This window comes from Esox lucius, chromosome 9 (genome assembly GCF_011004845.1).
Source record: "Esox lucius isolate fEsoLuc1 chromosome 9, fEsoLuc1.pri, whole genome shotgun sequence".
Classification (NCBI taxonomy): Eukaryota; Metazoa; Chordata; class Actinopteri; order Esociformes; family Esocidae; genus Esox; species Esox lucius.
The window spans coordinates 1,505,491-1,528,224 of record NC_047577.1 but is presented as its reverse complement, the minus strand read 5'-3'; the positions used below and the strand labels follow the sequence as shown (position 1 = coordinate 1,528,224).

The following is a 22,734-nucleotide window of genomic DNA, read 5'->3' as shown; positions in this document are numbered from 1 at the left end:
GGATATTGTTGTGCGACTGTTGAAAAGTAACGCGTGGATCAATATTTCTGACAGGGGAAATGAACTGGGCTGAAACTATTAAGAATGGGGATGTTCCCAGAAGACCACAGGGCTCGAGGTCAGTCCACCTCCATGTAGTCTCCAAATGCAACTTTTATCCCAGCCATTACATTTTAGCTGAAATAACGTGGGCAACAGAATGTTAATTAACAGAACTACCGTGTACTCTTGTACAAAGATTACTGTAGATGGTCGTCCATACAATAACAGTTGAATAGCTAACCAGTATGCTATGTGAAAATTGAAAAGCATTGGCTGAATCGCAAATGAGATACTACATACTATGTACTGCCAGTACATACATCGTGGATGATGGTAAAGTATGTACTGTTTTTTAAATTATAAGCTAGTTTGCCAGTATTGGGACGGATTGGGAAATACTACCTCGTCAGAAAATTGCGTTTCCATATTAGATAATTTTGTCACGCATTAACATCAAGCAAATTTTGAATATTTAGCAAGAATCCATTAATCATTGTGTTAAACTGACTAACGTTTCTTATTTAGTTTACTTCCACCACAAATACCATCTATGAACTGTATGACTTTAGCCACTGGTCGTTTTAACAGCTTATTAGCCAGTAATAGGGTGTTAAAACGACCTACTAAGTACTTGGAATAGTCATGAAAATGTAGCAATTGCTAGTGAGACTGAAGATGAACTTTACACTGCCAAAGCCATTTCATTTCATGGCATAACAATGTAAAAAGATTTTCATTCATAAATTACATTGATACAATACCTATCAATATACAAACCCGATTCCAAAAAAGTTGGGACACTGTACAATTGTGAATAAAAACAGAATGCAATGATGTGGAAGTTTCAAATTTCTATATTTTATTCAGAATACAACATAGATGACATATCAAATGTTTAAACTGAGAACATTTATCACTTCAAGGGAAAAATAAGTTGATTTTAAATTTCATGGCATCAAAACATCTCAAAAAAGTTGGGACAAGGCCATGTTTACCACTGTGTGGCATCCCCTCTTCTTTTTATAACAGACTGCAAACGTATGGGGACTGAGGAGACAAGTTGCTCAAGTTTATGAATAGGAATGTTGTCCCATTCTTGTTTAATGCAGGCTTTTAGTTGCTCAACAGTCTTAGGTCTTCTTTGCCGCACCTTCCTCTTTATGATGCGCCAAATGTTTTCAATGGGTGAAAGATCTGGACTGCAGGCTGGCCATTTCAGTACCCGGATCCTTCTTCTATGCAGCCATGACATTGTAATTGATGCAGTATGTGGTCTGGCATTGTGATGTTGGAAAATGCAAAGTCTTCCCTAAAAGAGACAATGTCTGGATGGGAGCATATGTTGTTCTAGAACTTGGATATAACTGTCAGCATTGATGGTGCCTTTCCAGATGTGTAGGCTGCCCATGCCACACGCACTCATGCAACCCCATACCATCAGAGATGCAGGCTTCTGAACTGAGCGCTGATAACAATGATCTTCAAATTTTTATTCGTCTAACCACAGAACACTTTTCCAATTTGCCACAGTCCATTTTAAATGATCCTTGGCCCAGAGAAAACGCCTTCGCTTCTGGATCCTGTTTAGATATGGCTTCTTTTTTGACCTATATAGTTTTAGCCGGCAACAGCAAATGGCACGGTGGATTGTGTTCACCGACAATGTTTTCTGGAAGTATTCCTGAGCCCATGTTGTGATTTCCATTACAGTATCATTCCTGTATTTGATGCAGTGCCGCCTGAGGGCCCGAAGATCACAGGCATCCAGTATGGTTTTCTGGCCTTGACACTTACGCACAGAGATTGTTCCAGATTCTCTGAATCTTTGGATGATATTATGCACTGTAGATGATGATAACTTCAAACTCCTTGCAATATTTCTCTGAGAAACTCCTTTCTGATATTGCTCGACTATTTTTTGCCGCAGCATTGGGGGAATTGGTGATCCTCTGCCCATCTTGACTTCTGAGAGACACTGCCACTCTGAGAGGCTCTTTTTATACCCAATCATGTTGCCAATTGACGTAATAAGTTGCAAATTGGTCCTCCAGCTGTTCCTTATCTGTACATTTAACTTTTCCGGCCTCTTATTGCTACCTGTCCCAAATTTTTGTAATCGGGTTTGTAAACTAATGAGGCAACGAGTACTTTGTGTTTTAGAACATAGCAGTTGGAAGTATTACTGACAATCGGTCTTGTGAATTTGGACGATGCTAAGAACGTTAATTACAGCCTGGGAAAGAGCTGAATAATGGATGGATTGAAGGGTAAAAAACAAGCTATGCCCCATTTCTCTGTTATGTTTGCTTAAGAAATGACAGGGGAAGAAGTGTTATCAGATGCAATGGAGCCATTCCATGCCTTTCCACATACTGTAGATGACAGAGTGGTAAAACTAGTTTTCCAGGTTGAGCCCAGCCAGATTTTCAAGCGCAAGGGAATGACCCTCACCTTCCCTCAACCCCTTCCCCCAGCCCAATACCACTCCATCTCAAGAGATAAAATCTACTGAAGGTGAAGTTGCCTCTCTAGTGTCCTTCCTTGCAGGGTACAACCCTAACCTTAACCCTAACACCATTCCTTTTTTAATTATTGTGTAAAATGCATTCAAATAAGTGTATCCACAAGTCTCTGTGATGTACCGTTCATTTTCTGAAAGCAGGTATAATCCTAACTGTTATCATGATAGGCTCACCATATTAGATGGTTACAGTGAGGGAAAAAAATATTTGATCACCTGCTGATTTTGTTCGTTTGCCCTCTGACAAAGAAATGATGAGTCTATAATGTTAATGGTAGGTTTATTTGAACATTGAGAGACAGAATAACAACTAAAATAATCCAGAAAAATACATGTCAAAAATGTTATAAATTGATTTGCATTTTAACCCTTTGACACGTACGATCACACCAGTGTGATCAGGCTAGAGTGGTCCCTGAAGTATACGATCACACCAGTGTGATCAGGCTAGAGTGGTCCCTGAAGCGTACGATCACACCAGTGTGATCAGGCTAGAGTGGTCCCTGAAGTATACGATCACACCAGTGTGATCAGGCTAGAGTTGTCCCTGAAGCGTACGATCCCACCAGTGAATATTATTTAAACTAATCCTCATTACCCCAAAGCTTTCTAGAATCATGTTTTGTTCAAATAAATACCTTATGACAGGAAGAGGCTTCAAAAGTGGGTGGAAGAATGCTATAGGTTCCAGAAAGTGATGTCCGTGTACTGGGCTTCTGAGGATAACTTCCAGAGGCACATTCACCTCAGATCCAGGAGACATCAGCTGTTCTCTGGGAATAGTGTGCCCGGGGTCATCCTAAAAAACAATATTACACTACTGTAAATAAAGTACATACAAGCTTGCCGTTTCATTGGCCGAGCTGTGCACAAGGAGGAATACACAAATTCAACAAGTAATGGGGACATCTGGTCTTGATGTAAACATATCAACATTAGAGGCTTTAAGGTCTTTGTCTTTCATGAAATTGCTTATTGAAATGGTAACTGTAGCACCATTATATCATACAACTTTGCCTTATGTCATACATCTTTATGAATAGAGTTTACATCTATTCAAGCTTCAATCAGCTATGTATTTTTTCTAAAGCATTTTGAGGATTCGTATGAGCTGAAATTTTCCCAGTTGCATTAAATGTTGAGTGGCTTTAAAAAATGTATCTATAATATTAACAAAAACAAGGTAATTAATGACTAGAATAAAAAGCAGGGTTTATTTTATTATACTCGGACGCCTACAATTATACAGCAAATCAATTAACGGCTGCGCAATATACACATAATGCAGTTAGCTAGCTAGCATGTAAACTAATGTGGCAACGGCTACTTTGTGTTTTAGAACATAGCAGTTGGAAGTATTACTGACAATCGGTCTTGTGAATTTGGACGATGCTAAGAACGTTAATTACAGCCTGGGAAAGAGCTGAATAATGGATGGAATGAAGGGTAAAAAACAAGCTATGCCCCATTTCTTTGTTATGTTTGCTTAAGAAATGACAGGGGAAGAAGTGTTATCAGATGCAATGGAGCCATTCCATGCCTTTCCACATACTGTAGATGACAGAGTGGTAAAACTAGTTTTCCAGGTTGAGCCCAGCCAGATTTTCAAGCGCAAGGGAATGACCCTCACCTTCCCTCAACCCCTTCCCCCAGCCCAATACCACTCCATCTCAAGAGATAAAATCTACTGAAGGTGAAGTTGCCTCTCTAGTGTCCTTCCTTGCAGGGTACAACCCTAACCCTAACCCTAACACCATTCCTTTTTTAATTATTGTGTAAAATGCATTCAAATAAGTGTATCCACAAGTCTCTGTGATGTACCGTTCATTTTCTGAAAGCAGGTATAATCCTAACTGTTATCATGATAGGCTCACCATATTAGATGGTTACAGTGAGGGAAAAAATTATTTGATCACCTGCTGATTTTGTTCGTTTGCCCTCTGACAAAGAAATGATGAGTCTATAATGTTAATGGTAGGTTTATTTGAACATTGAGAGACAGAATAACAACTAAAATAATCCAGAAAAATGCATGTCAAAAATGTTATAAATTGATTTGCATTTTAACCCTTTGACACGTACGATCACACCAGTGTGATCAGGCTAGAGTTGTCCCTGAAGCGTACAATCACACCAGTGTGATCAGGCTAGAGTTGTCCCTGAAGCGTACAATCACACCAGTGTGATCAGGCTAGAGTGGTCCCTGAAGCGTACGATCACACCAGTGTAATCAGGCTAGAGTGGTCCCTGAAGCGTACGATCACACCAGTGTGATCAGGCTAGAGTTGTCCCTGAAGTATACGATCACACCAGTGTGATCAGGCTAGAGTGGTCCCTGAAGCGTACGATCACACCAGTGTGATCAGGCTAGAGTGGTCCCTGAAGCGTACGATCACACCAGTGTGATCAGGCTAGAGTGGTCCCTGAAGTGTACGATCACACCAGTGTGATCAGGCTAGAGTGGTCCCTGAAGCGTACGATCACACCAGTGTGATCAGGCTAGAGTTGTCCCTGAAGTATACGATCACACCAGTGTGATCAGGCTAGAGTGGTCCCTGAAGTATACGATCACACCAGTGTGATCAGGCTAGAGTGGTCCCTGAAGTGTACGATCACACCAGTGTGATTAGAACGTATTGTTTAGAACGCATCATTAGAACGCCTTGGTACAAGTAACGTAACTATGGCTGGTCAGACCGCGCAGTTATTTAATCACATTAAGCTCAAACAGTGTTTATAACTTTATTTCCTGATTGTAATTGTTTCAAGACCATGCTATGATATTAACCAGGTAGAAAGCATTCAAATCGGGACAAGAAGTGTTACTTACGTACCAACAGACAGCCAACACTAGCAGTTATATTTTTCTACAATAAATAAATAAATAAATAATACAGAAAAACAAACGATATTAGCAACTACTATAGATCATCTTAAGATTTCCTCGAAGAGCTGACAACCGGTCAAAACCATTGTGTAAAAACTTTCTAGAAGTTACGATACCCGTTGTGGGCGCCGATATGCTTTTTATATAGTTTGTTCATTTTCACTGCACTGAATTACAGGTCATGCTTTGTTAGCTAGCGGTTAGCTGACGTTTGCTAGCTAGCTACAGTTACACATCAACCAGCTTTTGCAGCTCTTTGAATTCGAGTCAATGAGAGAAGCTTGCAATGCAATGTATGTAGTGTTCCTTGCCACTCATTTGCCAAACTCAGACATTCCCTCTCCCGTCCTGCTACTGAAACCCTAATACATGCATTCATAACCTCCCGTCTTGACTACTGCAGGCCACCTCATAATCCCCAAGTCCAAGCTCCAAGGCTTTGGTGACAGGACATTCTCAAGGGCTGCTCCTAGGCTCTGGAACTCTCTCCCCAAAACCCTCCGTGACTCTGAGACTATCCCCATCTTCCAGCAACGCCTCAAGACTCATCTGTTCAAAATAGCCTATCCCTAGCAATGCCCAATTCTATTCTCTCAATCCTCTTTGTTTTCTCACTGATTGTTTTTTTTTTGATTGTTTGTTTCTCTTCCTGTTCATTTTGTATGGTGTCTTTGGGTCCCTGAAAAGCGCTATATAAATATAATTCATATTATTATTAAAATACAAATCTAATTTTCGGATTCTGACAATCTTTAGGCCAGCAGAGAAGGCCTTGCTGGCCCTGATGGCCCACCACTGGACAAAGATTTAAGCAGGGTAAGGGACAATCAAACAATTCAGAACATGAATATTATTCAAACTAATCCTCTGTCATGGTGCAGTGAGCAGCAGCGCCACCGTGCCATAGTTTCTCAGTTCCCATATCTCACAAACACATCCCGGACTGTCACGTTTCCAATCTTCCACACCAGGTCCCAATCTAGCTAATTTGTATGTGTATGTAGCAGGGGGCGCTGACTGCCGCTGCTGGCAGGTAGGAGGCGCTGGCTGCTGCTCCAATGCTACTGCTCCAATCGGCGCCGTGGCGCAGGGACAGGGGCGGCGGAAGGCTGCGGAGCAGGAAGCGGTGTGCGCCTAATTGCCAGCCTACAGCCTGGCCAGCCTGCACGGGGTCGAGGAGGCACCGGACATAGAAGAGGTGCCGTCGGGACTTTCCTCGGGCACCCACTCAGCCCCCCCCTAAAATTTTCCTGGGGGGACCTCGGACCGAGCGTTGGGCACCTCGCCCTCTTCTTCTGTGCTTTCCCAGACGAAGGGAAGATGTCCCTCCGCAGACGGAATGGGTACCGGGCCAGCAGCTCCTTTGTGCTTGTGATGGCCCGTTGTCTGCACGCCTCCCAGAGTACACGCTCGACACGCTCCACCATAAAGGGAGCTTCCCGCTCCAGGTCTCGGTAGAGGAACATGCCAAGCATGCATGAGAGGAGGCGGCGATTCCACAGGTGGTCCTCCTCCGTCATAGCATGCTGGTTCCAGATTAGGTGGCTCATTCTGTCACAACAGGTGGTGTAGTGATGTGTTGCGAGAGCAAGGAACCAGGTGCAGGCAGGTGTAGTCGGTGTTGAGTCTTTAATTTATAAGAAATAAACAAACACCGAACACAAAACACACAAAAGCAAAGGGCTGACTAAAGCAGCAAAAACGACTATATACAATGGAACACGTACTTACAAACAACGGCAACACACACACACACACACACACACACACACACACACACACACACACACACACACACACACACACACACACACGACATCCAAACACCACAAGAACAATGAGCCACAATGTGGGGAGCAGAGGGGAAACATATATGCACATACAAATTAGCTAGATTGGGACCTGGTGTGGAAGATTGGAAACGTGACAGTCCGGGATGTGTTTGTGAGATATGGGAACTGAGAAACTATGGCACGGTGGCGCTGCTGCTCACCGCACCATGACAGAGGATTAGTTTGAATAATATTCATGTTCTGAATTGTTTGATTGTCCCTTACCCTGCTTAAATCTTTGTCCAGTGGTGGGCCATCAGGGCCAGCAAGGCCTTCTCTGCTGGCCTAAAGATTGTCAGAATCCGAAAATTAGATTTGTATTTTAATAATAATATGAATTATATTTATATAGCGCTTTTCAGGGACCCAAAGACACCATACAAAATGAACAGGAAGAGAAACAAACAATAAAAAAAAATACAATCAGTGAGAAAACAAAGAGGATTGAGAGAATAGAATTGGGCATGGCTAGGGATAGGCGATTTTGAACAGATGAGTCTTGAGGTGTTGCTGGAAGATGGGGACAGTCTCAGAGTCACGGAGGGTTTTGGGGAGAGAGTTCCAGAGCCTAGGAGCAGCCCTTGAGAATGCCCTGTCACCAAAGCCTTGGAGCTTGGACTTGGGGATTATGAGGTGGCCTGCAGTAGTCAAGACGGGAGGTTATGAATGCATGTATTAGGGTTTCAGTAGCAGGACGGGAGAGGGAATGTCTGAGTTTGGCAAATGAGTGGCAAGGAACACTACATACATTGCATTGCAAGCTTCTCTCATTGACTCGAATTCAAAGAGCTGCAAAAGCTGGTTGATGTGTAACTGTAGCTAGCTAGCAAACGTCAGCTAACCGCTAGCTAACAAAGCATGACCTGTAATTCAGTGCAGTGAAAATGAACAAACTATATAAAAAGCATATCGGCGCCCACAACGGGTATCGTAACTTCTAGAAAGTTTTTACACAATGGTTTTGACCGGTTGTCAGCTCTTCGAGGAAATCTTAAGATGATCTATAGTAGTTGCTAATATCGTTTGTTTTTGTGTATTATTTATTTATTTATTTATTGTAGAAAAATATAACTGCTAGTGTTGGCTGTCTGTTGGTACGTAAGTAACACTTCTAGTCCCGATTTGAATGCTTTCTACCTGGTTAATATCATAGCATGGTCTTGAAACAATTACAATCAGGAAATAAAGTTATAAACACTGTTTGAGCTTAATGTGATTAAATAACTGCGCGGTCTGACCAGCCATAGTTACGTTACTTGTACCAAGGCGTTCTAATGATGCGTTCTAAACAATACGTTCTAATCACACTGGTGTGATCGTACACTTCAGGGACCACTCTAGCCTGATCACACTGGTGTGATCGTATACTTCAGGGACCACTCTAGCCTGATCACACTGGTGTGATCGTATACTTCAGGGACAACTCTAGCCTGATCACACTGGTGTGATCGTACGCTTCAGGGACCACTCTAGCCTGATCACACTGGTGTGATCGTACACTTCAGGGACCACTCTAGCCTGATCACACTGGTGTGATCGTACGCTTCAGGGACCACTCTAGCCTGATCACACTGGTGTGATCGTATACTTCAGGGACAACTCTAGCCTGATCACACTGGTGTGATCGTATACTTCAGGGACAACTCTAGCCTGATCATACTGGTGTGATCGTACGCTTCAGGGACCACTCTAGCCTGATCACACTGGTGTGATTGTACGCTTCAGGGACAACTCTAGCCTGATCACACTGGTGTGATTGTACGCTTCAGGGACCACTCTAGCCTGATCACACTGGTGTGATTGTACGCTTCAGGGACCACTCTAGCCTGATCACACTGGTGTGATTGTACGCTTCAGGGACAACTCTAGCCTGATCACACTGGTGTGATCGTACGTGTCAAAGGGTTAAAATGCAAATCAATTTATAACATTTTTGACATGCATTTTTCTGGATTATTTTAGTTGTTATTCTGTCTCTCAATGTTCAAATAAACCTACCATTAACATTATAGACTCATCATTTCTTTGTCAGAGGGCAAACGAACAAAATCAGCAGGTGATCAAATAATTTTTTCCCTCACTGTAACCATCTAATATGGTGAGCCTATCATGATAACAGTTAGGATTATACCTGCTTTCAGAAAATGAACGGTACATCACAGAGACTTGTGGATACACTTATTTGAATGCATTTTACACAATAATTAAAAAAGGAATGGTGTTAGGGTTAAGGTTAGGGTTGTACCCTGCAAGGAAGGACACTAGAGAGGCAACTTCACCTTCAGTAGATTTTATCTCTTGAGATGGAGTGGTATTGGGCTGGGGGAAGGGGTTGAGGGAAGGTGAGGGTCATTCCCTTGCGCTTGAAAATCTGGCTGGGCTCAACCTGGAAAACTAGTTTTACCACTCTGTCATCTACAGTATGTGGAAAGGCATGGAATGGCTCCATTGCATCTGATAACACTTCTTCCCCTGTCATTTCTTAAGCAAACATAACAGAGAAATGGGGCATAGCTTGTTTTTTACCCTTCATTCCATCCATTATTCAGCTCTTTCCCAGGCTGTAATTAACGTTCTTAGCATCGTCCAAATTCACAAGACCGATTGTCAGTAATACTTCCAACTGCTATGTTCTAAAACACAAAGTACTCGTTGCCTCATTAGTTTACAAACCCGATTACAAAAATTTGGGACAGGTAGCAATAAGAGGCCGGAAAAGTTAAATGTACAGATAAGGAACAGCTGGAGGACCAATTTGCAACTTATTACGTCAATTGGCAACATGATTGGGTATAAAAAGAGCCTCTCAGAGTGGCAGTGTCTCTCAGAAGTCAAGATGGGCAGAGGATCACCAATTCCCCCAATGCTGCGGCAAAAAATAGTCGAGCAATATCAGAAAGGAGTTTCTCAGAGAAATATTGCAAGGAGTTTGAAGTTATCATCATCTACAGTGCATAATATCATCCAAAGATTCAGAGAATCTGGAACAATCTCTGTGCGTAAGTGTCAAGGCCAGAAAACCATACTGGATGCCTGTGATCTTCGGGCCCTCAGGCGGCACTGCATCAAATACAGGAATGATACTGTAATGGAAATCACAACATGGGCTCAGGAATACTTCCAGAAAACATTGTCGGTGAACACAATCCACCGTGCCATTTGCTGTTGCCGGCTAAAACTCTATAGGTCAAAAAAGAAGCCGTATCTAAACAGGATCCAGAAGCGAAGGCGTTTTCTCTGGGCCAAGGATCATTTAAAATGGACTGTGGCAAATTGGAAAAGTGTTCTGTGGTTAGACGAATAAAAATTTGAAGATCATTGTTATCAGCGCTCAGTTCAGAAGCCTGCATCTCTGATGGTATGGGGTTGCATGAGTGCGTGTGGCATGGGCAGCCTACACATCTGGAAAGGCACCATCAATGCTGACAGTTATATCCAAGTTCTAGAACAACATATGCTCCCATCCAGACATTGTCTCTTTTAGGGAAGACTTTGCATTTTCCAACATCACAATGCCAGACCACATACTGCATCAATTACAATGTCATGGCTGCATAGAAGAAGGATCCGGGTACTGAAATGGCCAGCCTGCAGTCCAGATCTTTCACCCATTGAAAACATTTGGCGCATCATAAAGAGGAAGGTGCGGCAAAGAAGACCTAAGACTGTTGAGCAACTAAAAGCCTGCATTAAACAAGAATGGGACAACATTCCTATTCATAAACTTGAGCAACTTGTCTCCTCAGTCCCCATACGTTTGCAGTCTGTTATAAAAAGAAGAGGGGATGCCACACAGTGGTAAACATGGCCTTGTCCCAACTTTTTTGAGATGTTTTGATGCCATGAAATTTAAAATCAACTTATTTTTCCCTTGAAGTGATAAATGTTCTCAGTTTAAACATTTGATATGTCATCTATGTTGTATTCTGAATAAAATATAGAAATTTGAAACTTCCACATCATTGCATTCTGTTTTTATTCACAATTGTACAGTGTCCCAACTTTTTTGGAATCGGGTTTGTATATTGATAGGTATTGTATCAATGTAATTTATTAATGAAAATCTTTTTACATTGTTATGCCATGAAATGAAATGGCTTTGGCAGTGTAAAGTTCATCTTCAGTCTCACTAGCAATTGCTACATTTTCATGACTATTCCAAGTACTTAGTAGGTCGTTTTAACACCCTATTACTGGCTAATAAGCTGTTAAAACGACCAGTGGCTAAAGTCATACAGTTCATAGATGGTATTTGTGGTGGAAGTAAACTAAATAAGAAACGTTAGTCAGTTTAACACAATGATTAATGAATTCTTGCTAAATATTCAACATTTGCTTGATGTTAATGCGTGACAAAATTATCTAATATGGAAACGCAATTTTCTGACGAGGTAGTATTTCCCAATCCGTCCCAATACTGGCAAACTAGCTTATAATTTAAAAAACAGTACATACTTTACCATCATCCACGATGTATGTACTGGCAGTACATAGTATGTAGTATCTCATTTGCGATTCAGCCAATGCTTTTCAATTTTCACATAGCATACTGGTTAGCTATTCAACTGTTATTGTATGGACGACCATCTACAGTAATCTTTGTACAAGAGTACACGGTAGTTCTGTTAATTAACATTCTGTTGCCCACGTTATTTCAGCTAAAATGTAATGGCTGGGATAAAAGTTGCATTTGGAGACTACATGGAGGTGGACTGACCTCGAGCCCTGTGGTCTTCTGGGAACATCCCCATTCTTAATAGTTTCAGCCCAGTTCATTTCCCCTGTCAGAAATATTGATCCACGCGTTACTTTTCAACAGTCGCACAACAATATCCACCTTGTAGTACCATGAATCTCATATATTTAAGAGAATAATTTTATTATGTGAACCCTTTATAATGTTATTGTTTTCTTAAGAAACGAATCAGCCATGAACTGATTGGAGTCATTGTTTTCATTTTAGGTAGGCTGTATAGCTATTAGCAGGCCATGTACAGAAATGTTTGTACAAGAGTACACTTTAGTTCTGTTAATAAACGTTCTATTGTCCACGATATTACAGCACAAATGTAACGGCTGAGGTCAAAGTTGCATTCCCGCTGTTTAAATAGCATACTGGTTAAAGACAGTCTGCCACATAAAAAACTGTGGATCGAAACCAGCCAGGGACAACAACATTCATCCCTTTTAAGTGCAGCCTGTTTTCTTTTCTGGTTATTTGTGTTGTCTGAACTCCAGTCCAGTCATCCAGTCTCTCCATTTAGTCAGGTGATATCACAGAAATACTTCTGCATTCTCTACACATTATCTAACTGCACAATGTTTTTCTGAAATCAGCTCCACACACTGTGAGCTGTACATGGATGTTCTGATTGGTCACTGAATGTCAGCTCCTCCTTCCATGATTGTGGTCAGCTATAAATAAGAACACCTGGGGATGGATGTCAGCTTGACATCTGGATGTTCATTGGGATGTGAGTATCTGCTTTATAATTATTCTTATTATTCTTGTTTGTTGATATTATTTGCTGTATTTTAATGATTGCAGGGCTCTATGCTAACTGTTTTCCCAAGGAGTACATGTGTTCCTAAATGAAAAAATGTAGGAGCACAAAAAGAAATGTATGAGCACAGTGAAATATGTTCAAGGAACAGGATAAAAAAAAAACTGTTTATAACATACATATTTATGCTGTGTGTGTATTAAGGGACACACATCTATGCAACAGCACATACCACCAAACTCACACATTGACCCAGGCCTACTAGACACAAAGGATATCAGTCTATATGTATATTAGTGCTGTCAAACGATTAAAGTAATTCATCTCGTTTAATCTCAATATTAGAATGTGTTCAAATGTTATCCTAAAAAGTAATTTTTTTCACGAATGTAAAAAGGCTCATCTAGACTTTTTCTTCAACAACCAAATAAGTGAAAAACGGCTTGGTCTTAGTTGTATAGTTATTTTTTCAAACATCAATACATTTTCCAAAGTGGGTGGGTTTAAATGTAGTGTTCCTTACATTGTACATAACCAACAATTGGTCTACTTCCTTTCAAAATAACCTTCTATCTGAATGATATCTATCTACAGTGTGTTACGTAATCTATTAAAATATATGAATCCATTCCATATTGTTTTATGTTATTTCACTGCTGTTGCCATAAACGTGTAATGACTGATATACACTATCTACAGTGGGAATGTCAGAATAATGTGAGAATGTACATATATCACAATATCTGTGTTTGAGCATTGAGTACAGTATTCTAGGAACTCCTGGTTTGTCCGTGGATTCAGGTATGGGTGACATGGGCATATTTGGGGTTGGAGTGATAAACTGAGGATAAGACTGGTATTGAGGAATTGCCACTCTTATAAACTAGGGACACATTCAAATCTATGCTTCCTGATACCATATTGTAAGACAGAGTGATCTACCCATTGGTCAAGACAGGGTGGTTACGGCATGACCTTAGAACCTGTGTGGAGACCCTACAGAAGCATCTGTGTATTTTTGACATTCCAATAGCAGCATGTGATCGAAAAGGAGTGGTTAGGCAGGTATGGAGAGGAGCTGAATTAGACTTGTCAGATAGTCCCTAAGTCAAGAACAGACACACCCATTGGTTATCGTACACTTTTGTCTTATAATGAAGTTGTACACTGATGTCATACGTTGTCTTATAATTAAGTTGTACACTGATTTCATACGTTGTCTTATAATGAGGTTGTACACTGATGTCATACGTTGTCTTATAATTAAGTTGTACACTGATGTCATATGTTGTCTTATAATGAGGTTGTACACTGATGTCATACGTTATCTTATAATGAAGTTGTACACTGATGTCATATGTTGTCTTATAATGAGGTTGTACACTGATGTCATACGTTGTCTGGCACTGAGGTTGTACACTGATGGGCATAAGTTGCCTTATAATGAAGTTGTACACTGATGTCATACGTTGCTGACCACTTTGTTCAGCAACTTATGACATTCATGGAAACTTTGTCACCTACAAGCTTGTAATAAATTCTCTTGAGTGGATTATATTGGTTTCATGAATAGTTTATTGATAGTTTATAGTCTATTATGCTTTGTTAAGTTTCTGGGAGAACTCACCTACCTGAATGGTCAGAGAATTGTATTCAACAGAATGATAAGGGATAGAGAATGTAGAATTGTTAAGACTTTATCTAGCAATTCCAATAAATATGAATCTATTGATGCCACTTGGCATAGTGGGACTTCCTCTTCATCAGCCTTGCTCCTCTCTCTGGTGTCAGGCACAAGATAAGACCGCGTCTCATTATCTGTAGAAACTGCCATTCGTACTGGTCTCAACACGTAAACAGAACGACATTTTCTCATATAAGAAATGTCCGTACAACAATTGCCCCAGTACTTTTCCTCCTCACCTAACACAACAGAGCATCTAGTAATTTTCCACCCTATCAGTGCACGCATACATAATTGTTACAGTTGTTCAGGACATTTCCATAACAGGTCTCAGCTGCTCAAACATGAGAAATGCTATAGAGGAGCATGTCTGAAACTCACGTCCATAGAACGGAACCAGTCCAAGTAGGAATACCTGCTGGTCCATGGCATTACCCTCTTGAAAAAGTCCCATTGATTTCAGAGAAGCTTCTTTCATAGAACCAGAGTTACGCAAGTACTGTTGATGTCCACTATTTAGCAATTGGCCCAATAGGTATTTTACTCCTATTAATTTGACTGTAGCTATTTAATAATTATGACAAAGAAATGCATGCATTTTATACTGTCAATTATTAATTGATCAATTATTAATTGATGATCTTCCCTGTTTTCATGAACTTCCCCATTACCATTCTGATGCATGTGAGTCACTACAAATAGACTTAAATCTTTCATTTCAATATGGTTTACCTACTTTTACATATTTGGGTGTGTATATGAATGTAATGGGAGTAGCCTAAAGGCCAAAGATTATGACTTGGCAATGTTGTTAGGGAAGCTGACAGTGTAATAAAATGCTAGTAGTCCCCAGAGAAAAAAAGCTGCCATTTCCTACAGGTTCAGCGTACTGTAAAACGAATTATTCTCTACACAGGATTGTTTGTGATCTTAGCTGAGATTTCTTCATTGCGGCTTTTCTGTAGGCAATTTACTGCGGTTTCCAGTTAAATCTGCAGGCCTGGGTATTGTCAACTCTTTATAAGACAGCAGCTCCAGCAGCTTGACTCAGCGAAGGAAGCAAAATAGATGTGAATGAAGCACATCCACAGCGCGAATAGCGGACAATAAAAAAACTAAAACTATAATAATCTCGTAAGTCTGTGCAATCTTATGAAATGTGATCGCTTTTGATACCATTTTTTTGATACTGGATCCGTGCAAAATAGGTGACGGAAAAAACTGAGACAAATATGGCTGGTGTGGGATATGCTGCTCTCACAGAATCCAGCTCAAATTACACAAGACAGAATGCATGGGAGTAAATGAAACAGAACAGAGGCATCAAGCGTCAAAACCTTGTTCACGCCATCATAGCGCAAAAAATGTGAAACTTAACAGAAAGTACATTTTTCTGGCGTCTGTGAGTGAAACTGTTCAAATATAAGTTGAAAAAACTATCGGTTTGGGACCCCCGTCTACCTGATTTATGTTGCTTTATTCAGCCAACCATTTGACCATTGATTTATCACACATTGCCTTATTAATTGCTGGTTGTAATGTATCCAAATAATGATCATATATTTTAACATTAATTTATGAAACCAGCTAATCAAAGTTAATGAAATGAGAGGCCTGTTCATGGTCATCACCCTGGAGGCAAGATCCTGAGTCTGTGACAGACTGTTTCTGTGACAGACTGTTTCTTACAATCTTTCTTACAGCTTGTCTTAACTGTCCCATGTCATAGATGTTCATGTTTTATAAAGTTAACATTGGCTATGGAATACAACATGCAATCTCCTACACTAACCACTCTTGGATTGTGTTTGATAACCGCCAGACCTCTAAATTAATTTAGTTGCAAGATAACTGGACAGTTTACACATTATAGTGTCTGGACCTCCTGGAGCTCAAGGAGTCCCAGCTGAATAGAGACAGCAGGAAACAATGATGTGTGCTAACCTTGGCACCATTAATAAAGCACAAGACAGCATGATGAACTACATCCAGAGGTTACAACACCAATACAGATGCATGTAAATGTAGGAGATTGCTTTTGTCGAAGACTGACATAAAAGTAGCTTAACAACATCAAGTGTATGTCATTTATTTGTTAAATTTGCTTTGTTTGTTATATGTTTGTAATATTGTGGACCTACCTTTGTACGACACTGAGATAATCGAACATACAATTAGAGATGTTTGATCTTGCTCCGTTGGAAGAACTGGCACGAGCTTGCAGATCCGTCTGGCATCTCTCAACCCTCCAAAAGTAGATGGATGCCCGCTATTTTGGATGCAGTCACCAAGCAAACTAACAGCTACATTAAATTTCCATATACCATGGCATAACAAGTGGAAGTAAAAAGAGGTTTCTTTGCCTTTAATGGATTCCCTAATACAATCTGGGCTATAGACGACACACACATTGCCATAAAAGCACCATCACAAAATGAGTTCAACTACATCAACAAAGCCATTGATTGGACCATATATGGTTAATTAGGGGTGTGTCAAATTGCAAATAGCCTTGGTTGAGCTCTCATATACAAGTGGTATTCATCAATGAGGGTTTCCTGCTGGTGTGAATTAAACAGTTGTGTGTACAAACATTCTGAAATCCATTGAAAAGTACATATTTAGGGGGAAAAAATGTTTTTCATGTGTGTGTTTTTGTAATGTGGTGTCTTTACTTTTTTTAATGTCAAGTGTTTTTGATTGAAACTAGGTTACATTTTCTCCATTCATAGAACTGAATCCTGCCAACTCTTGTCAACAGTATCTTGGGTGGACCACACAACGAAATTACCATAATGGCGTCCAAGTGAGTATTCAAATAGTTCTCTGTTATGTCAAATGTTATTAAATATGCAAATGTTTAAATCTCCAGGCTGTTTTATCTAAAACAGATTAAGTCTCTTTCTGGACTAAAAGAATACTTAACGGAGAATCTCCAATAAAAGTATTTACATTCTGTGAAATCTACGTTTTAGGCTTAATTAGACAAACAGTTAGGAAAGACAGAGGGGAGTCTTTACTGAATGAGCAGTTCACCTGTTTCTACCCTGTGCTCTATCAGAGGCATTAGTCTGGACCGATGGAACACCCAAGGACATTGCAATATAACATATTAAGATATACAATTTACTGGTTGATAAAGCTTGTTCTATTGTATTCATCTTTATTCATACAGAAGAGTCAGACTAAGTCAGTTTAAAAACTATTATGAATAACAATTACATTCAACAGAATGCTTGACCATTTATCAGTGCATCCAAATGTTCTGCAAAAAATCAGAAATTCCAGTCTAATACATTTCTGTAGTTCACTCCGAGAGTGAGGGGCATGGAATTCAAAGGAGGAATCTCCTACACTAACCACTCTTGGGATTGTGTTTGATAACCGCCAGACCTCCAAATTAATTTAGATGCAAGATAACTGGACAGTTTACACATTATAGTGTCTGGACCTCCTGGAGCTCAAGGAGTCCCAGTCGACTAGAGAGAGCAGGAAACAATGATGTGTGCTAAACTTTAATAATGCACAAGACAGCATGATGAACTACATCCAGAGGTTACAACACCAATACAGATGCATGTCTATGTAGGAGATCGCTTTTGTCAAATACTGACATAAAAGTAGCTTTAACAATATCCAGTGTATGCAGGTAAGACAGACATGATTTGTTTCTATAAAAGAAACCAACTCTAAAGTTGTCTTTTATTTAACATATTTATATAGACATGTACTGTGATCACATCAACACTTGTATGTATGACTGCTTTGAGTCATGATGTGTTATCACATATCCATATGGTCAAGAGCCGACCAATTATCTAATCTATGTGGAAGGCTAGATCCTTCCAGTTTACTCTTTAATGACTTTCTATTCATTTGCACCTGTTTCTGTGCACCTTATTCTAACTTTAGACATTCTGTATGGTGGTACTAACTATGTCTGCATAAGGAAATTGCATTCATGTTCATTTTATTTGCACAAACAAATTGAATTTCAAAGTAAAATTGGTATGTGTGATTTGTTAAATTGTGTTACCTTCATCAATCAATGTGGTGGCAATTTAGCACAGATATTATGTGTACAAATATGTAAAACAGTTATGAATGTAACATGAATGTATACAGAATTTAAAGTGGAGAATCTACATTTCAATACATACACAAATTACATGTGAAACCAAAACATTTCTATTTAAAAGATGCTTTATTGTAGAGCAGAGGTAAACGATGTGTACATCACACTTGATACAAACAAGTAACAGTTACACCAATTTATACATCGTGGATTGTATTGTATTCCTCTGATATATTCAAACTAAAAGGTCAATAACATGTGATCTTTGATTTCCCATGACTAGGGTCCCATCATCAGAAATGAAAGGCACCAAAGGCACAATTCTAAGTGAACTTCTCCCTGAAGTACGTCCTGCACGTTGTCAACTAATAACAGAGAAGGAAAGTGTGGAACAGGAAGATCACCCCCGTGCACGATACCAACTAATAACAGAGAAGGAGAGTCTGGACCAAGAAGATAAACTCAGAAGATGTACCTTTGGAAAGAAAGATCAAATGAAGGCGAACAAAACCATTCTGATAGTTGGAGAAACAGGAACAGGGAAGTCCACTCTGATTAATGCCATGGTCAATTATGTCCTGGGGGTGGAGTGGAAGGAGAACGTCTGGTTTGAGATTGTTGAACAAGAACAGGAGAATGGAGAGCAGACTGAAAGTCAAACTACAGGAGTCACTGTATATGAGGTATTTGGATATGAAGGCAGGAGAGTCCCCTACTCTCTCACCATTATCGACACTCCAGGATATGGAGACACCAAAGGAATCCAAGAAGACAACATAATCGCCGAAAAATTGCTTGAGTTGTTCAGGTCTGAAAAAGGAATTCATCAAGTTGATGCTGTGGGTTTAGTGTTGAAATCAACTACAAATCGTCTCACTGAAAGACAGAAGTACATCTTTGATGGAGTTGTATCTTTATTTGGGAAAGATATTGAAAATAACATTGTGGCTCTTCTGACACATTGTGACTGGAATCCCCCAAAGAATGCGCTAAAAGCCATTACTGCAGCAAAGGTTCCCTGTGCCAAAAATGAGAAGAATCATCCTGTACATTTTGTCTTTAATAACCGTCAATGTGAATCCTTTGATGCGGAATATCAGGAACGTTCGGATTATGACCACCTTCAGGAGCAGGCCTGGAATCAAGGATTAAAATCCATGGAAAGGTTTTTCACTTTTTTGAATACGATTGAAACAAAGAGTGTAAGGATGACTGAAGGAGTTCTGAAAGAGCGCAAACAGTTGGAAGCTGTAGTTGTCAACTTACAGGAGAGGGTTAAAGAGATTGAAGGAAAGCAAACGGAAATCAAAATCACTCAAATTGTCCTGGAGGAATATAAGAATGAAATGGAGGAAAACAAGAATTTCTCATTTGAAGTTGAGGAAATTTACAAAGATGAAATCTCAGTAGATACATCAGGGAATTGGTTTATTCTCAATCAAGGAGCGACCATCTGTACAGTCTGTGAGGAGAACTGTCACTATCCAGGCTGCTGGTGGGTTATTAATCCCGCCTGGTGCCTTGTGATGGAGGACAACCACTGTACTGTGTGTACTAACAAATGCCACTTCACCAAGCATGTCAAGGGAAATGTAAGGTATGATCTCAAGACCAGGAAGGTTACCAGGACATTTAAACAGTTGAAACAAAAGTATGACATAAGTGAGAAAGGTGCTGGGGAGAAAGAGAATGTGCTCATCAGACTTCAGAAGGGACTGGAAGAGCTCACAAACAAGAAGGCCTCACTTGTGGAGGAATCCTACCAGTGTCTCATCAAACTGGAGAAAACTGCCTTGAAGTCCATCTCACTGTCCTCTGCTAAACATCTGGACTTCCTGATTGATAGGATGAATGAGACAGGAGACGTGGAGAAGATTAAGAAACTGGAGGAGCTGAAGAAGTTGGCTGAAGAGGAAGAACAGGATGGTTAATTCCAGAGAATGATGAATTACATTAAGAGACCATATTAATACAAAATACTTCTGCATTCAGTCTTTTGCATTCAGCTTTATTTATTCAGGGCTGTAGCACATTGAGATATTTATTGATTCATCGTGGTCTCATTTGCAAGAGTGCCCTGAACACAGTAATGCAAAGAATTCAACCAATATCAGGTGATAGCCTTGACAAAAAGAAGACAAAATATAATTTCAACATTACAGTTTTAAACCACACAATTCACAACACAACAGTGAGGAATGCAGGTACATTAATATGGACAACAGCAACGTTGATGTGGAGCTGTTCCCTGATCTACTTGTCCCTGATGGACCTGATCTACCTGTCCCTGATGGACCTGATCTACCTGTCCCTGATGGACCTGATTTACCTGTCCCTGATGGACCTGATCTACTTGTCCCTGATGGACCTGATCTACCTGTCCCTGATGGACCTGATCTACTTGTCCCTGATGGACCTGATCTACTTGTCCCTGATGGACCTGATCTACCTGTCCCTGATGGACCTGATCTACCTGTCCCTGATGGACCTGATCTACCTGTCCCTGATGGACCTGATTTACCTGTCCCTGATGGACCTGATCTACCTGTCCCTGATGGACCTGATCTACCTGTCCCTGATGGACCTGATCTACCTGTCCCTGATGGACCTGATCTACCTGTCCCTGATCTATTTATCCCCTGATGTACCTTACCCTGATCTACCAGTTCCTAAACCAACCTGTCTGTACTTATCCAACTGCAGGTAGTCTGATTGTTTGGAAAGAGGACAGTACCTTCTCCTGTATTGTTCAAGGAAATGATTGATTTAACAACAAGTTGTGCCAGTGTTTGATTTAGCATCTTCAGCTCCTGGCCCCTAGTGACGGGTTTTGAGTCCCGGCTTGGCTGACTGTCTGTGTCTGTCTCCCTCCACATACACTTCTTCTTAGTTTCTCCCTCATATTCTTGTGTCTTTAAAAAAATATGTAGTACTAAAGTAAAAGGGTATATATATATATATATATATATATATATATATATATATATATATATATATATAATACAAAAATATTAAGTGCCTGGGTCTGTGTTATAAATCCTTATGTTTGTAATGAAAACAATATTACAATTACATGTGCAAATTATAATGTCATTATCTTTATGCATCATATTATATACCTTCCTTATACATTAGAGGATGAAAATCCATTTGCTGAAACAAATGAATAAAGTAAATAAAGAATGAAACATGGCTTTGTATTATATACCTTCATCTTACATTAGACAATGAAACCCATTGGTTTCCACTTCTCCCCAGCAGGATTCTTCAGGTGTGTGTCTGTGTGTGTCCCAGCAGGATTCTTCAGGTGTGTGTCTGTGTGTGTGTGTCCCAGCAGGATACTTCAGGTGTGTGTGTCTGTGAGTGTCCCAGCAGGATTCTTCAGGTGTGTGTCTGTGTGTGTCCCAGCAGGATTCTTCAGGTGTGTGTCTGTGTGTGTGTGTCCCAGCAGGATTCTTCAGGTGTGTGTGTCTGTGAGTGTCCCAGCAGGATTCTTCAGGTGTGTGTGTGTGTGTGTGTCCCAGCAGGATTCTTCAGGTGTGTGTGTCTGTGAGTGTCCCAGCAGGATTCTTCAGGTGTGTGTGTGTGTGTGTGTGTCCCAGCAGGATTCTTCAGGCGTGTGTCTGTGTGTGTCCCAGCAGGATTCTTCAGGTGTGTGTGTCTGTGAGTGTCCCAGCAGGATTCTTCAGGTGTGTGTATGTGTCCCAGCAGGATTCTTCAGGTGTGTGTGTGTGTGTGTGTGTGTGGGAACGTGTTTATGTGTGAATCCCTGCGTAATATGAACTAAGTTTTAAGTTTCCATATTGTAAGTAACAATGATGATTTTATTATTACTGGGTATGTATGTCGGATGTTGACACAATCTCCTCATCAGCTGCAGCAGCCCCTTCCCCCTGCCATATTTAATAGAATTTGTATTGACAGGATGTGTCACGGCTTCGGGGGGTGGAACAAGGAGGAGCAGGCGTGGTAGAAGGATTATTTAATACTATTGAGTGAATATATATCGAGACACGAAGCGTCGCACAGCTCTTTTTACAGTCAGAGACAACAACACACAAAGACAGGGGGAGCAGAGGGAACATATATACTGTGGGGAATGATGAGGATGAGGAACAGGTGCGCTAAACAGGAAACAGGTGAAATGCATGATGAGATGGACGATGGTGTCAGAAGGCCGGTGACGTCA

General features: G+C 40.4%; 1 protein-coding gene across 1 annotated transcript; it reads left to right on the top strand.

Annotated features, from left to right (window-relative positions):
- Positions 1 to 12,673: 12,673 nt before the first annotated feature.
- On the top strand, positions 12,674 to 20,538 carry LOC105009878. The gene is made up of 3 exons (XM_029122103.2): positions 12,674 to 12,756; positions 17,203 to 17,276; positions 18,829 to 20,538. The coding sequence occupies exons 2-3, from the start codon at positions 17,266 to 17,268 to the stop codon at positions 20,474 to 20,476; spliced, it is 1,659 nt and encodes a 552-aa protein (XP_028977936.2). The 5' UTR covers positions 12,674 to 12,756; positions 17,203 to 17,265; the 3' UTR covers positions 20,477 to 20,538.
- The last annotated feature ends 2,196 nt before the right edge of the window (positions 20,539 to 22,734 follow it).